General features: G+C 50.6%; 1 protein-coding gene across 1 annotated transcript in view; it reads left to right on the top strand.

Moving 5' to 3' along the window:
• The window catches only part of PBX1 (PBX homeobox 1), a 125,899-nt gene that overhangs the window by 94,811 nt on the left and 17,142 nt on the right, over positions 1–13,946 (top strand). The window contains 4 exon segments of the mRNA XM_040564720.1: positions 6,191–6,435; positions 9,475–9,665; positions 10,296–10,431; positions 13,308–13,467. Of these exon segments, the coding sequence (XP_040420654.1) occupies positions 6,191–6,435; positions 9,475–9,665; positions 10,296–10,431; positions 13,308–13,467 (732 nt within the window).

Below are 13,946 nucleotides of genomic sequence, written 5' to 3'. Positions count from 1 at the left end.
TGCCAAAGTCGGAGCATGTCCTGCGGTCAACAGATTTTCTGCTTGGGGTTAGCCTGTTGTCTGACCCCTTGCTCTGTGGGAGTATGTACTTTTTCTCAATTGTGTGTGCTTTATGGTCTGAACGAACACATCTCCACCTTTAAAAGCCTCTCTCACAAAATTGTTTAAGTAAGTGCTTTGTTTCCAAACAGCCCTGATGGACACTGCTGCGTTGGGAGAGGAGGCGGCTTCGCAAGGGTCTGGAGTGGGTTTGCGGTGCTTGTGCCTACAAGCCTCTCTTCTTTTATTGCTGTTGGGATTTGTTGGTTTGCTTTACACCTGTAGACTGCGAAAATTGGTGACAGAAACGGCCCATCAGTTTCACGGTGTTCCTCCTTTCACTGGGAAATAAATAAATAAGTAGGTGCACAAAAAGCCATTTTGCCAGCTGAAATTTTCCATGCCTCATCTCACGGCAGCCTGGTTTGGAAAATCTGAGCAAAATCTGTTCATCCATTTGTAAGTTTTGGAAAGGTTGGAGAGAGGAGGGGAACTTTTATGTCAATTGTAAGGAAAAAAAAAAAGTTCTCTTAATTCCTACTTCCTGCAAGGGTGTGTGCCTGTGTATTTGGAAATTCCAGCTTCCACTTGTGTTTGGAATAGGTATTTGTGTTTTGATGTTGATTTTCTCAGTTACTTGATGTAAACATGGTGAACATACCCGACTGCAGCTTCAAATGCTCTGTGTTTACTTAACATTAAAGTACTCTGCCTTGCTTGCTGAGATTGTTGATATCCATTTAACATGGACACCACGTGCTTTGCTGAGATGTTCACGTTGCTCTCCAGCATGGGGACCCTTGCAGGAGTGGTTTGAAGGTGCAGCCCAGTTGGAGGTGCTCAAGCATCCTCCACAAAGCTCCAGGAATGTATTTATTCCTTCTGAAAACAGGGTCTTTAAGGTGACTTGGTGTTTAAATTGAAAATCCAAGTCAGTGGCTGCAGCAAGAGCATGCAACTCAGCTTTGGTGTGGGCTGTCCCCAAATTTTGACGGTGGAAAGGTTGTGCCTGGGGAGGGCTGCTCCTCCTTCCCATCATCCCAGCACAGGGAGCACGGCTCCTTTAGGATTCTTGCAGTGATTTTACAGGGGCTGAGACATAGACTTACTCACTTTAACGTCTCTCTCTACATTGGCCAAGCCATGGTCATGATTTCCACGCATATTTGGAGCATGTGGTTGATGTGGGTGCATTAGCTTTCATTAGGTTTATGCAGGATTTCAACCTTCAGGGCTGCCAAGTTAGGGAATTTGATATTTTCCTTTGTGTCAGGGGTTTATTGTTGCATTGCAATGCAGAAGGCAAGCTGCAAATACACTTGAATACTGAAAAAAAAACAATTTAGGAAGGTGCACAGTCACAGGGGGCTTTTCTGCAACAGCAAAGTTTGGGAAGAGCAACTCAGGGAGTCGGCTGAGGAAGCAAACCCTGGCTGTCCTGCCGTGGGTATGAATGTGCACAGGAGAGCGAGCAGGAGACAGCCAGCCAGCCACGAGCCCCTTAAATGTGTTAAGCCCTTGCAATTTTAACTGTCCTCAAATATCAGGCAGACGGGAATATTTTTGTATTGGGTTCAGTGCTGTTGATCTTAAATGTTCGCAAACGTAGAATCAGGCTCCAGGGAATAGTGGCTTAAAATAATGTGCTTCGTTCCTGGCTTTGTTAGCAGGGGCATTTGTTGGCATCGTGGCTGTCCCTCTGCTTACTGGCTGTTGTTGCAGATCCAGAGGCCTAAAAGTGTTTCTTTAAGGAAAAGCTGCGAGCTCATGTAAATCCTGAAGCTGGGGCTTTGTGAACCCAAGCGAATATTGTGAATGGTGCTTAAATTGCAGAAGGTAGGAAGCGTGTTGATATTTAATACGCTGCTATGTGGGTGCACACTGGAGTTTCTGCATTCCCAGAGGAGCTGTCGTGCCACCACTGTACGTACGGCACATCCCGGTCCAGGAAAGGATTCGGGCAAGACCTTTTTCATCCCAAAACGAGGGCGGGGTGCCCGTGCTTCAGCAGTAGATGCCTCGGTGGAGGAGGAGGCATCTCGCCTCATCCGTGTCTATGCAAGCGGACAGTGAGAGCAGGCAGCAGGGCTCCACAAGTGGCAGTTCTGCTTGAGGCACCTCCGATTTCCCCGCGGGAAAGTCACGCAAAAGGCCAACGCGCAGCCGAGGAGTCGTCACTTCTCCCGAAACTCTGTCACTGGGTGGGTTGTTCCCCCCCCCCCCGGGAACAGTGCACAGTGGAGGCAGGAAAGAAAACCCTTCTGAAAATCACAACCTAATTACTCCCATCTGCTCCGGCACGGCTTCCCATTTCTGCCTGCCAGGATGCTTGTCTCCGATGCTAAGTAGCACATTATTTTCGATAAGTTGCAATCATTTACTTGAAATCTCCTTCTCCTTTCACATGTCCCCCTGGAAAGGCAATTCAGCAGGTTGGGAGTGGGCAGAACCAACCACCAGAAAAGCAGCCCAGCTTGGGCACTCATTAAAAGCCCTCAGCGGGTTTCTGTTTGGGGTGGGATTGTTTCGGTGTCCAGCTCTGGGGTATTTCTTCTTCCATCATCACAACCTGGGTTGGGCTTGTGATGATCTTGCTGCCAAATGTCCCTGTTGCCTCCCTGCCCGTTCCCTCTTCTCCACCTTGCTGTAGTCTCCCTGGCGCCTTCTGCTTGGCCTTTGCCTCCCACCCTGGGAGCCTTGGCCATACATAACCGCATGCAGCAGCGCTCGAGAGGGACACGAGGATGAGAAATGAGAGTGCACTGCTGGTCTGGAGGCTTTGGAAGGAGTGGAGAGCAGAGTTGAAGGGCTGAAGCGTTGGCCTTGGTGAGGAGAGGTTTCTGCTTGCTTGGCTCCTGTGCCGAAAGCTCTGGTGACTCTGTGCCGTTCCCATCCCGCATCCTGGGCAGGCAGGGAGCGGGGAGCTATTCTTGCTGGAGAGAGAGAAGGGAGCCCAGGCGCCATTTCTCAGCTGCTGGAAATACCTGAGGAGAAAACCTAGGCCTGACCCCGTGCATGGGACTCAGCGATACGTGCTGGTCGTGCGCCATGGTTCTCTCGGGGTCACTGTCACCCACGTTGTGATGCCTCCAGACCACTGCCTGTTTTTGGGGCTGCCCACCCTGCAGGGAGAGCAGGAGAAGGAGAACACGTCTCTGTGACCGTGGGGGTGTCTGTGGCCAGACCATATGGCTCTGGTGGTCCCCAGCTGCTCCTGGTGCTGGTGTGGGTGACGGTCACAGGGTGGCCGTGCTCGATGCGTGGTGTTCCCCTGTGCAGCGAGCTCAGGAGCGTTTTGCAACAGTGCAAACGGGGACAAGGTGTGTGGTTTTGCTTTGATTTTAAAATACATATATACGTATATATAATTTGTGTGTGTGTGTGTACATACGTCTGTACAAAAATGCTTTTTGAGCCAGCGGGGGCCCTCAGCGAGGGCTGAGCACCCTCTAGCGGCATTTGCTGCGGCTCTCGGGGCTGCCAAGCCAGCAGGAAAGCGGCCAAGGACAGAAAGTCTTGCATGAATTTTCCTCCCCCAGCACCCCCCGCTTGCAGTCACTATCTCTTTTTTTTTTTGTTGTTTTCCCTTTCCCTCTCTTTAATCGGGAGCAGCAAATGGTGGGCGCTGGGTGCCAGGGCAGGGACGAGAGAAGCGCCGATGCTCCTGGTCTGTTGGGAGCTGCGCTGGGGTGGCTCGGTGTGGCCATAAAATGTCCCTGTCCCCTCCGTGCTGAACGCTGCCTGCTTCTGCTGGCGTTTTCTGATGGTCACTAGGGATGGAGATTTCCCTCCCGGCTGCCTCCCCCTTTCCAAGACAGCCGGCAGAAGCGGCATCTCCAAACCACATCTAGAGGAGCAGAGGGGAGGCGAGGAGGGACAAACGGGTCCAGTGGCACCGGGTCCTCTGCTGGGGTTGGGGGTGGCACCTCGGGCACCCTGGCAGGAGCAGCGCTCGAGCCGGGTGCAGCTCTGGGAAGATAAAAAAGGAGCTTTTAAATAATCATTTTGTCTGAGTGCAGCCTTCCAGGGATAAATAGGCAGCATCAGTTCTGCTTAGACACGTTGCCCTTTTCATTTATTTACTCAGCAGTGTTATTCCGGCTGGCCAGCCAAACCTCTGTCAATTCCCCATGGTCCCTGGCCACGGTGGCGTTTTGGTGGCTGCTCCGGGGACGTGTGTCTGGAGGGTGCTGGCAATGTGCGGGCACCAAAATTTGCCTGTGCTCCCTGCGTGTGCTTCGTGCCGCGCAGTACCAAAGCGCAGCGGCTACGCTGTGCTTTTCATCACGAAGCAGCTCTCTAAACATAAACTAATTAATCACTTGTACCTACCTGTCAGGTCAATGATTCCTCAGATTTTTAATCTAAAAATATTTCCCTTTTGAAATCCAGATGGACCTGTTTTGGCAACTCTGTTTTTTATTTGGTTGGGGTTTTTTTGTTATTTTTTTTAACCTGTGTTGCTTCGCATTTGTATTTGGGCTTTTGATGTGCTTTTGTTTAATGATTTATTTTTTTTAATGGAAGACTTAGTCTTGCCATGCGGAGGAGAGAAATTTCAGACCTGGCTTCTCGGGACTCCTGTAGCTCTAAAATTGGCATCTGCATCCGGATCTGGCCCCATGCTGCCATCCCTCTTTACATACACGATTATCCCTAGTGTGGAGTTATTTAGTATTAGTTCATTTTATTGGCAAATTTACTGTTGCTGTTTTTTTTTTCTTTCTTTTTTCCCCCTTCAACTTTCCCACCTTTGTTGACAGTGAATGTTTTAATCACAAAAATGCCAATAAATATTAAGGTCTTGAAAACAGTGTTTTCAGAGGAGACTGGGGCTTTAAAAAGCTCTTTTACCCTGTGTTATCCAAACCTCTCAACAGGGTCTTCTACTTTGAGTGATTTTGATAATAACTCTATCCTTCTCTAACTTGTTCCTGATTGAGGAGGAACACACTCCTTGCTTGGCTGTATTTTTCAGCTGCTCTGGTTTTACTCCATATCGGCAACTGACTTTAGATGCATTTTTTAAACGATGGTGAAAATCACTTGCTTATGCTTCTGCTGCGGATTAGGGGGTCAGAGAAGGGGGTCGGACCCATCTCAGGTGTAAGCAGGCACAGCTTGATTAAAGTCCACACATCACCCAGCTCCGGGTGCGTGTGCGTGAGGGATGTGCATGAGTTTACACAGTGTTTTGGGTCCTTGTGACAGATGAGATGAGAAAATACAACTCATTTCTCTTAGGAGATGTCTTTTTTGTTCACTTGTCAAGGGTTTGTTTTATATTTTTGCAGATGTGCACACCTGTGGAAACCACAGGCCGTGTCTGTGTGTGCAAACACAGACTGCAGGCGTAACCAAAATGGCATTGCCACATGATGAAAACCCCAGAATTTTGCATGTGCGTGTGTTTATGTATCAATACATATGGGTGTGAAAGCTTTTGTGTCGTCTGTGCAGCATGCCTCCGTCTTCTTCTTTGCCGCCAGCCGGGCTCCAGCCAGGCACCCGGCGCTCCGAGCGGTCGGGGTGCTCCCATGTCATTTTTACAGGAAAGCACTCAAAGGAGAATGACTTTTACTTGAAGCAGTAATTGAAACAGCGAGTACAAAAAGGGGAGAAAAATTCTCTCCTTGGCAAGTCATTTTGTGTGGATTGATTTATTGTTGCCCCTTTTCTTAGCACGGTTTAGACTTCACTGGAACGACCAGATTCTAAAAGAAGGCGTTTTCCAAATAATAAAATTTATTCCATACTTTGTTTCTTTCTTTTTCCCTCCGGCGGCTAACAGCTCCTTGTGCTTTAGCCCTCTTATTTAAAAAGAGGGAAACTGAGGCACGGCCAGCCCTGGGCTCTGCATTTCCTCCTTCTATAGGGCTGGGGTGCTGGGGGCTGATGGTGCAGGATCAGGCCGTGCACAGCTGAGGTTTGGATTAGAGCCTCTCAACTTGCCATCCTGTGCATGGATCGGGATGTGGTCCATGCCACTTATTTGGGCAAGTTTTGGTAAATCTCCTGTTGTTTCAGTTGGTGTTGGTGAGCCGAACCAAGAGCTGTGCTGGACCGCTCCCCTTCCCCACCATGGGTCTGCTCTTGTCCTTGCTGACCCACCAGATGCGACTCAGGCTCTTGCCTTTGTGTCTCTGTGCAGTGCTGAGCATCCGGGGAGCGCAGGAAGAGGAGCCCACAGACCCCCAGCTGATGCGGTTAGACAACATGCTGCTGGCCGAGGGGGTGGCGGGCCCCGAAAAAGGAGGAGGCTCAGCCGCTGCTGCCGCCGCCGCCGCGGCATCAGGAGGAGCCGGCTCTGACAACTCGGTGGAGCACTCTGATTACAGAGCCAAACTCTCCCAGATCCGGCAGATCTACCACACGGAGCTGGAGAAGTACGAGCAGGTAACAGGCTCATTCGTGGTGCGGGGCAGGGCTGGACTGGGGATGCTGTGTGGGGACATGGAGCAGCCGCCGTCCGGTACTGCCGAGCTGGATGTGCGCAGCCTGGTTCGCTACTGACATCTATTGTTAGGAGTGCATGGGCAAATGCAAACTGTTGCTTTGTGTTACAGTGAAAACGTGATTTTTTAGGGTTGGGAGAACCCTTTCATATTTTTTTTTGCACTGAGATGGGCCATGAAAATAGGCTTGGTATGTGTTCCCCCCCTTGATTTTCAGTTTTCACTCCTCCCCTGCCATTTTGCCCAAAATTGGCCCTGTCAGAGGGGGACTCCTCTTTGAGGTGCTGGTCATGGTGCAGGCAGTTTTCCAAAGACCCTAAAGCAAAGCTTGAGTCAAAATGTTTCTTGAATATTTCCTCTGCTTCAAAAGTTAATTTTCCAGAAGGGGGGGGTGGAGGGGGGAAGTGGCTTTTTTCTTGTGGCAAATGATTCTTGGAAGGAAAAAAAAAAAAGAAGAAGAAAAGAAAAACTATTTGGGTCATGAATGCAGCTATTAGTAACACTGACAATTGCATGAGAAGCTTTTGCAAGCCAAAGCTCCAAATCGCTTTCTTTCAAATGCTTCCAGATGTTGTGCAGACTTCTCTCTGCCGCGCGACTTGCCCTTGTGATGAATGTGGTTTCTCCCCAGAGGTTTTGGTTTATGGAGTGCGAGCAAGAAAGTGTCCCTCCTTTTTGGGTGCACAGCCTGCTCTGCAGCCAGGGGCCGGGCGGCGCTTTCAGCTCTCCGGTTGAGCGCCGTCCCCTGCCGCGATGGCGGGGCTGAGGGCAGACTCTGGGGCTGAGGCCTGCACGGGCGCAGCTGCTTCAGATCTGTTTACCCAAGAGCAAGCTAGCCCCACCGCCCTCCCACCTAGCTAACCAGGTGTTAGCGGAGCTAGGGGACATGTCACCCCTTTATATGTGCCTCCTTGGCCACATGAAGGCTGCCGGGCAGCATCTTGAGGCCTCCAGCCTTCACGGTGCAGAGCAGCGAGGCAGGCCCTTCCTCCTAAGGGCCTGGTTGTCTTTGATGGCACCCGCAGCTCGGGGCTGGAGCCCGCGTTGCCAGCCAGGCCTGTGGTTGGAGAAGCAGAGCACGGTCACGTCGTTAAAGGCGCTTGGAGAGTGCATTAAATGAGGAGGGGGCGGCAGGGCCCGGGGAGCGGGCAGGGTGTGCTATCAGGGTGACCTTCGTGGCTGTCCTCAGCCGCTGCTACAGCTCCCTCGAGGCGCGTACGCAGTGGCGGCGTGGCACACAGGGGCAGCTCGGCCATCTCACGGGGGTACGGGTGGAGAGCACGTCACAGCTCATCTTTCAGGCCCCAGGCCCAAAGGAGAGAGACCCCAAGTCCTCTGGCATCCGAGCCCAAGGAGAGATACAGGAAGGGCAGAGATGGGGAGGACTCTGCTGCAAGGGCACAGGCTCTGGGGAAGGCGTTTCTGCTCCTTCCTCCTCTTAGGTAGTTTTTGTTTGTTTGTTTAGTTGTTCTGATTTTGTTTCTGCACAATTTTTGCCCCCCAAATGGACACTTATGCACCCACGTCTCACCCAGCACCTTCCCGTGGCTTGTTCCTTCTCACAACCCATTTACAGAGTCATTTTTACCACCAAGATGCTCTAGAAATGGGGCCGGGCCACATCTTTGCAGCTGCGGAGAGGCAGAGCCAGTATCGCCATCTGCAGCCCTCCAAAAGCTGGGTTCAGGACGGCGCTCTCGACTCTGCTCCCCTCTTTCCAGTCCCCTTGCTGCTGGCCTGGCTCCACACGGTGTCTGGCTGCCACTGTGACAGCACGGCGCTCTCCTGCAATTGTGCCTTTAATGCTCTTATTTCACGAGGAGACAAGCTGAAATTGCTCAGGCATCTGGGAATAAAGAGTCGCCTGGCTCAGAGCTCTTACAACCGCTGCTCAGCCAGCACTTCACCCCGGGGAGGTCGGGGCTGGTAGATGAAGCTGGTGATGGGCGATTTGAGGGGCTCTGCTGGCCTCAGTGACATGTCCCTGTTGGGTCTGAGCTGTGGGGATCTGTCACCTCCCGAAGTGCTCATGGGCTGGACCTAGGGATGATGATCAGAGGGGCACAAATTGCTGGAGAAGCTTGGAAGCGTGGGGCGGCAGATAGTAAGTCAAGCCCATGTCACCAGTCCACAAAATCAGTTTCTCCTTCCCCTTCTAGTCTCTTTTTCCCTATGCTGTCCCCAGAGCATCTGCCCATGTCCTGGGAGCAGTAAAGCTGCTCAAGCAATCGGTGTCCTGGTGCTGCTTTCAGCCTGGTTTTGGGGGCTTGGATCCCAGACTGGTTCTGAGAATTGGAGGATCCCATTTTGCCCTTGAGGAGGTGGGGGAGAGAGCAATGAAGTTGCCTTCATCCAGCCCCAAAATCCCCCCCTGTCCTCACAACGTGGCATGGGGACAGCAGGAGCAGCCAGGCAGCGCTCTGCCAGCAGCAAGCTAATTGGGATTATTACCTGCTTGCCCTTACTTGTCAGGGCTCCTACCTCACTCAGGCTTTAATTATTATCGTTATTTACTTCTCATCTGATGTCCTAAGAGCCTGGAGCAGGGCTGTGTCTCTGTGGGAAGCACGGGGGGCTCTGCAGGATGCGTGGTGCTGGGGCAGCGGGAGGAGGCACAAAGGGCTGAAAGGTTGGTGGCCCTCACATTCAGCTGGAGCTCCCCCAGTCCTGCCCAGAAAAAATGTAAGGGCTGGGACTTTTTATGGGTACTAGAGCTTCACCAGCACCATCTCCATCTGTGATCTCTGAGAGCAAAATATTGGCTCCTGCCTTTGGCTCTGCGTGCGCTGGGGGTCTCTTGGTCCCTCTGCATGGCCGGTGAGAGCAGCTGACCCTCGCTGCGGGTCTGCCCTAACAAACCCTGGCCATCGAGGCCTCACCTTGCGTCTCCCTCCTTAGCTGCGTTGCCTCCGTGTTGTCCTTGACGCCGTCGAATGACCTTCCGATCCTGGGGTTTCTTTTGCTTTTCTTGCCATCCCAGGCATGCAACGAGTTCACCACCCACGTGATGAACCTGTTGCGCGAGCAGAGCCGGACCCGACCCATCTCGCCGAAGGAGATCGAGCGGATGGTGAGCATCATCCACCGCAAGTTCAGCTCCATCCAGATGCAGTTGAAGCAAAGCACGTGTGAAGCCGTCATGATCTTGCGCTCCCGATTTCTGGACGCACGGTAAGTTCGCTTGCCCAGACCTTTCTGCATAGCCACTGCGCAGCCTTGTTCAGGCCTGGGAGAGGTGCTGAGCTTCAGGGGGGAATTGAGGAGGATTAGAAGGGTAGGGGCTCCTGGTCTTGAGCCCCTGGGACTGTTTATCCTCCTTATCGTTTGGACTGGGGCTTAGCAAGGGAGGGGAGAGAAATACAAGACATTCAGCCTGTGTCTCAGGGAGGTCCCCAGAACTGCACACTGCTCATTTAGATGTGACGGAAGGAAGGATCTACAGCTGCTTTCTCAGCACAGAGCTTTGCAGAGTAGCACTGACATCTTCGGCCAGGGCAGCCAGGTGTCAGGAGTCACCTTCCCAGGTGTGGGAGCTGGGTGCCAGTGTTAAGAGACTTCTGTGAGCTGAAGGATGCAGCGATAATTTGAAGAGACTTGCTTTGGAAGGTGCAGAGAGAGGAGTCACCTGCAAGGTGCAGATGAGAAGATTCATGGCCATGAGTCCATTGCATCCAGGAGAAGGGGAAGGAGGGAGGGAAATGGAGAAAGTCAGAGCATCTAAAATTGTATTCCTGTTTCTGGATCCCTGGCACTGATTTCCTTTCCTTTTCCTTCTGTTTCTCCTTCTTTCTTCACACTAAGGCGGAAGAGACGAAACTTCAACAAGCAGGCTACAGAAATCCTGAATGAGTATTTCTATTCCCATCTCAGCAACCCTTACCCCAGTGAGGAAGCCAAAGAAGAGCTAGCCAAGAAATGCGGCATCACAGTCTCACAGGTGAGAGATCCCAGAAATACAGCAAAGGCTGCTAAAGGAAACTGTAACATGTCGAAGGGCACTCCAGACCTCCCCAGTGTGAAACATTGAATTACTAAATGGGTTTAGAGCAGGCTAGTGCAGTGGATAGGAGAGTAGACAGCAGTCTTGCAGGATGAAGCTGGGGATGGAGAAGGAAAGTCTCGAAGAGGACTTGGGAGGGATGCAGACTTAACACAGCAATGGCTGTGTGCAGCCGAGGGGTTAACAGCACAGGAATGATCCAGCAAGAAGCAGTCTTCTGCTCGGGGAATCGGTGATGGTTTGCAAGAAGAGCTTGTCTGAGTTGAAAGTCCCTTCTCTGGAGGCGGTAGGAAGAGTTGAGCAGAGTTTTCCAGATGAGGTCGAAGGAGCAAGGTCCTGGTGGGAAGGGTTTGGGTCAAACAGGCTAGTGGTTGTAGTTTGTGCCCAAGGAGGGTGGGCTTCCCCAGGTCATTTCTCTCTGTTGTTACTCTTGTGCTGCTGAACATGACATCTCCCCGACTTGCTTATCCTTCAAAGAAAGGCTGTTGATAAAGACCAATTGAATTATTCCCATACATTTGAGGCAGCCATATAGTTCCTGCAGTCTGTAGTTTTGACCTGGGAGCTGCTGGGATTTGTGAGGAGAACAGTCAGTACTTGAAGTGTTCAACTGTGCGTTACTCAGGCCTGCCCTTCTTTATTTCTTCACTTTTTGGAGCAAGCTGACCGACTGAAAGCCAGTAAATTGCCTCTGGTAGTCTTGTCCTCATGTGAGCTTAGCGCTCCCTCTAGGCTCCTGTTGCATTCCTCGTCTTGGGCCTCTTTCCAGCCCCAAGGCACATGCCTGTTCATCACTTGAGTAAACTGAAGACAGCAGTAGCATCTGGTGTCCTTGTGAGAGCATGTCTGCCTTCAGCAGGAGCAGCAGCATCCAAGGGTAGGTGTCGTCACTGTGTTGAATGCCTGCCGAGTGACTCCGACTGCATCCCCTGTGCCAGAAGACCCAAACGTTGATTCGCTTCAGAGTTACCTGCGAGAGACCGCACGTATTGGCTCCAGGAAAACTACAGCTGTCCTGATGCTTCCCCTCTCACTTTTAATTCATCTGTTCGCACTTACAACTTCTCCCTCGCGAAGAGAAAATGCCCAGGAGAAATGCTGTGCTTATCAGCCGAGTGGGGAGGCTGCGAAGGAGGACGTGGTCATTAATGAGAAAGCTGGACCGAGAAGGGGAACGGGGCTCCTGACAAGCAGTGCCTGCTCCTGGTGCCATTGAATATTCACTCTCAGATCTGGGTGGGGTGCTGATTTATTACTTCTTGCCACCCTGGAGTCTCTGCATGTTATATTTCTTTTTACTGCACTGCAACAGCACAGGATTGGGTACGTGCAATTCAGTAACAGGTAAATTGGCAGATGAAGCCACCTCTCTATAGAAGTCACTGAGCTCTCTATAGGATCATAGAATCATTTAGGTTGGGAAAGACCTCTGAGATCATCAAGTCCAACCATTAACCTGGCACTGCAGACAGAAAACATCATAGGAATAAATCTTACAGGTTTCAGTTATCGACACTGCTCACCAGCAAGCAAACAAGAAAGTCGTCTGAGTCCCACTAATGGGGTTGATCAGTTCGGAGTCCCAGCTCCAAACAATCCCAGGCGGGGTGAAGGTCCTGTGGGACAGTTACAGCATCCTCTGGCATTTGCCTGTCTTCTTCATCCTGTTAAGCTTTCTAAAACAAGGTCAGTGGTGGCTGCAAGTTGTTTTCTGCTTCGAGACCTGTAGCCAGGAAGACATTCCCCTGCTTCTGTATGTCCAGTGTCATCAGAGGAGCTGAGAGCTGCATCCCAAACTCGAGGCTGAATCTTCCCTGCCTCTCTGGAATTGTTGACTGCAACATAGTGGCCACAAATGAACAAGTTCAGCAGCAGCAGGGCTGATTTGGGGAATGCAGAGCTCATGGTGGTTCAGGAAGTAACCTGATGTTCTCTCTGCTGAAGCAGCTCTGGCTGGTTACTCCCACCTGGTTGCACAGCCTCAAAATTTGCTGTTGCTGTGCTGCACTGCTGACATGCAAACTTTGGGATATTTATCCAGACACCCAGCAGGGACACACTTCTTCCTTGGGACCAAAGTTAGGTCTTGGGATGAGCCCCATGCTCCCCGTCCAGCCTCACCCTGAAGGTGCTCTGTGCTCCCAGGCTAGCTCTCAGCTTACGCTGTATCACAGGGAGCAGAGCTCAGCTGGATGAAAAGCATTCACTTCCAGCATTTTGTGCTGATTTAACTTCGATGGATCAAAAAACAGAGCGTAGATAATATCAAGGCAATTTTGTGCATCTGCCAGGTCTGAGTAAATTCACTGAGTATTTTTCCTGGGAGCCACACAGGCTTCTCTAAAAGGAGGAGAAAGTGCATCTGGGAAGAGAGGGAGGAAGCGCATTGTACTGCTGTCCCTGTCGAAGGGATGCTGTGGAGAAGGCAAATACAAAGTACCGAAAAGAAACGTGCTCATTTTCAAATCCTGCAATTTCAGGGTCATTTGGCTTTCTTGTTTTTTTTAAACCCATCTGATATTTTTGTGGGGTGGGTCTAGCAGTTCCTATAGAGGGTTCCCTCGATGGCAGTCCGATCTGCAGAGGAACCAGATGTATCTGCACAAACCTGGTGATCCCAGGAGGGTCCCACTGTCTTTCCAGGGGTTGGGATGGCACGCACAGGTAGAAGAAGGTGCTCCCTAATGGCTAATCAAACTGGGAAAAAAAGAACGTGATACATGCTTAACCTGAACTAATCCTCATTCCTCACCCAGCCACGGTTTCCAGAGCAGAAATGTTAACGTCTTTGTCTTTTCTTAAACTCGCTTTAGGTATCAAACTGGTTTGGAAATAAGAGAATCCGGTACAAGAAGAACATAGGTAAATTTCAAGAGGAAGCCAATATTTATGCTGCCAAAACGGCTGTCACGGCTACCAATGTGTCAGCCCATGGAAGCCAGGCTAACTCACCCTCAACTCCCAATTCAGCTGGTTAGTTTTTGTTTTTTTATTTTGGGTTGTTAGTGTTCGTTTTTTTGTTTGTATTTCCCCCCTCCCTCTAATCACTCTCATTTTCTCCTTTGGGTTATTTCAGTTTTTGTTTTCTGGTTTTGGTTGGTTCATTTTTGTGGTCTTAAAAAAAAAAAAAAAAAGAGAGATGGGTTTGGTTTTGGGGTTTGTTTTGTGGGCGGCACTTTATTTTCATTACATTGTTTTTTTTTTCTTGGCTCCCCTTCTCTGTTCTGGTTTTTGTTCAAAAAGCAATGTGATCAGACCGTGTGAGTGACGGTGATGTCTTGGGTGTTAGATGCATGGACGGTAAACACAAAAGCAGAAAAATGATCTGAAAAAAAAACGGGATTGTTTGCTCTTTGGGGGGAGAAAAAAAAAGAAAGAAAAAGTCCTTGTGTAATTGTTCTATTTCAGTAGGGGCTGAAAGCATGAGTGGCCCTATTTAAGAAAGCCCAATA

Source organism: Cygnus olor, chromosome 8 (genome assembly GCF_009769625.2).
Source record: "Cygnus olor isolate bCygOlo1 chromosome 8, bCygOlo1.pri.v2, whole genome shotgun sequence".
NCBI lineage: Eukaryota > Metazoa > Chordata > Aves > Anseriformes > Anatidae > Cygnus > Cygnus olor.
The sequence above is the reverse complement of the archived record's forward strand: the minus strand, read 5'-3'. Positions and strand labels throughout refer to the sequence as shown.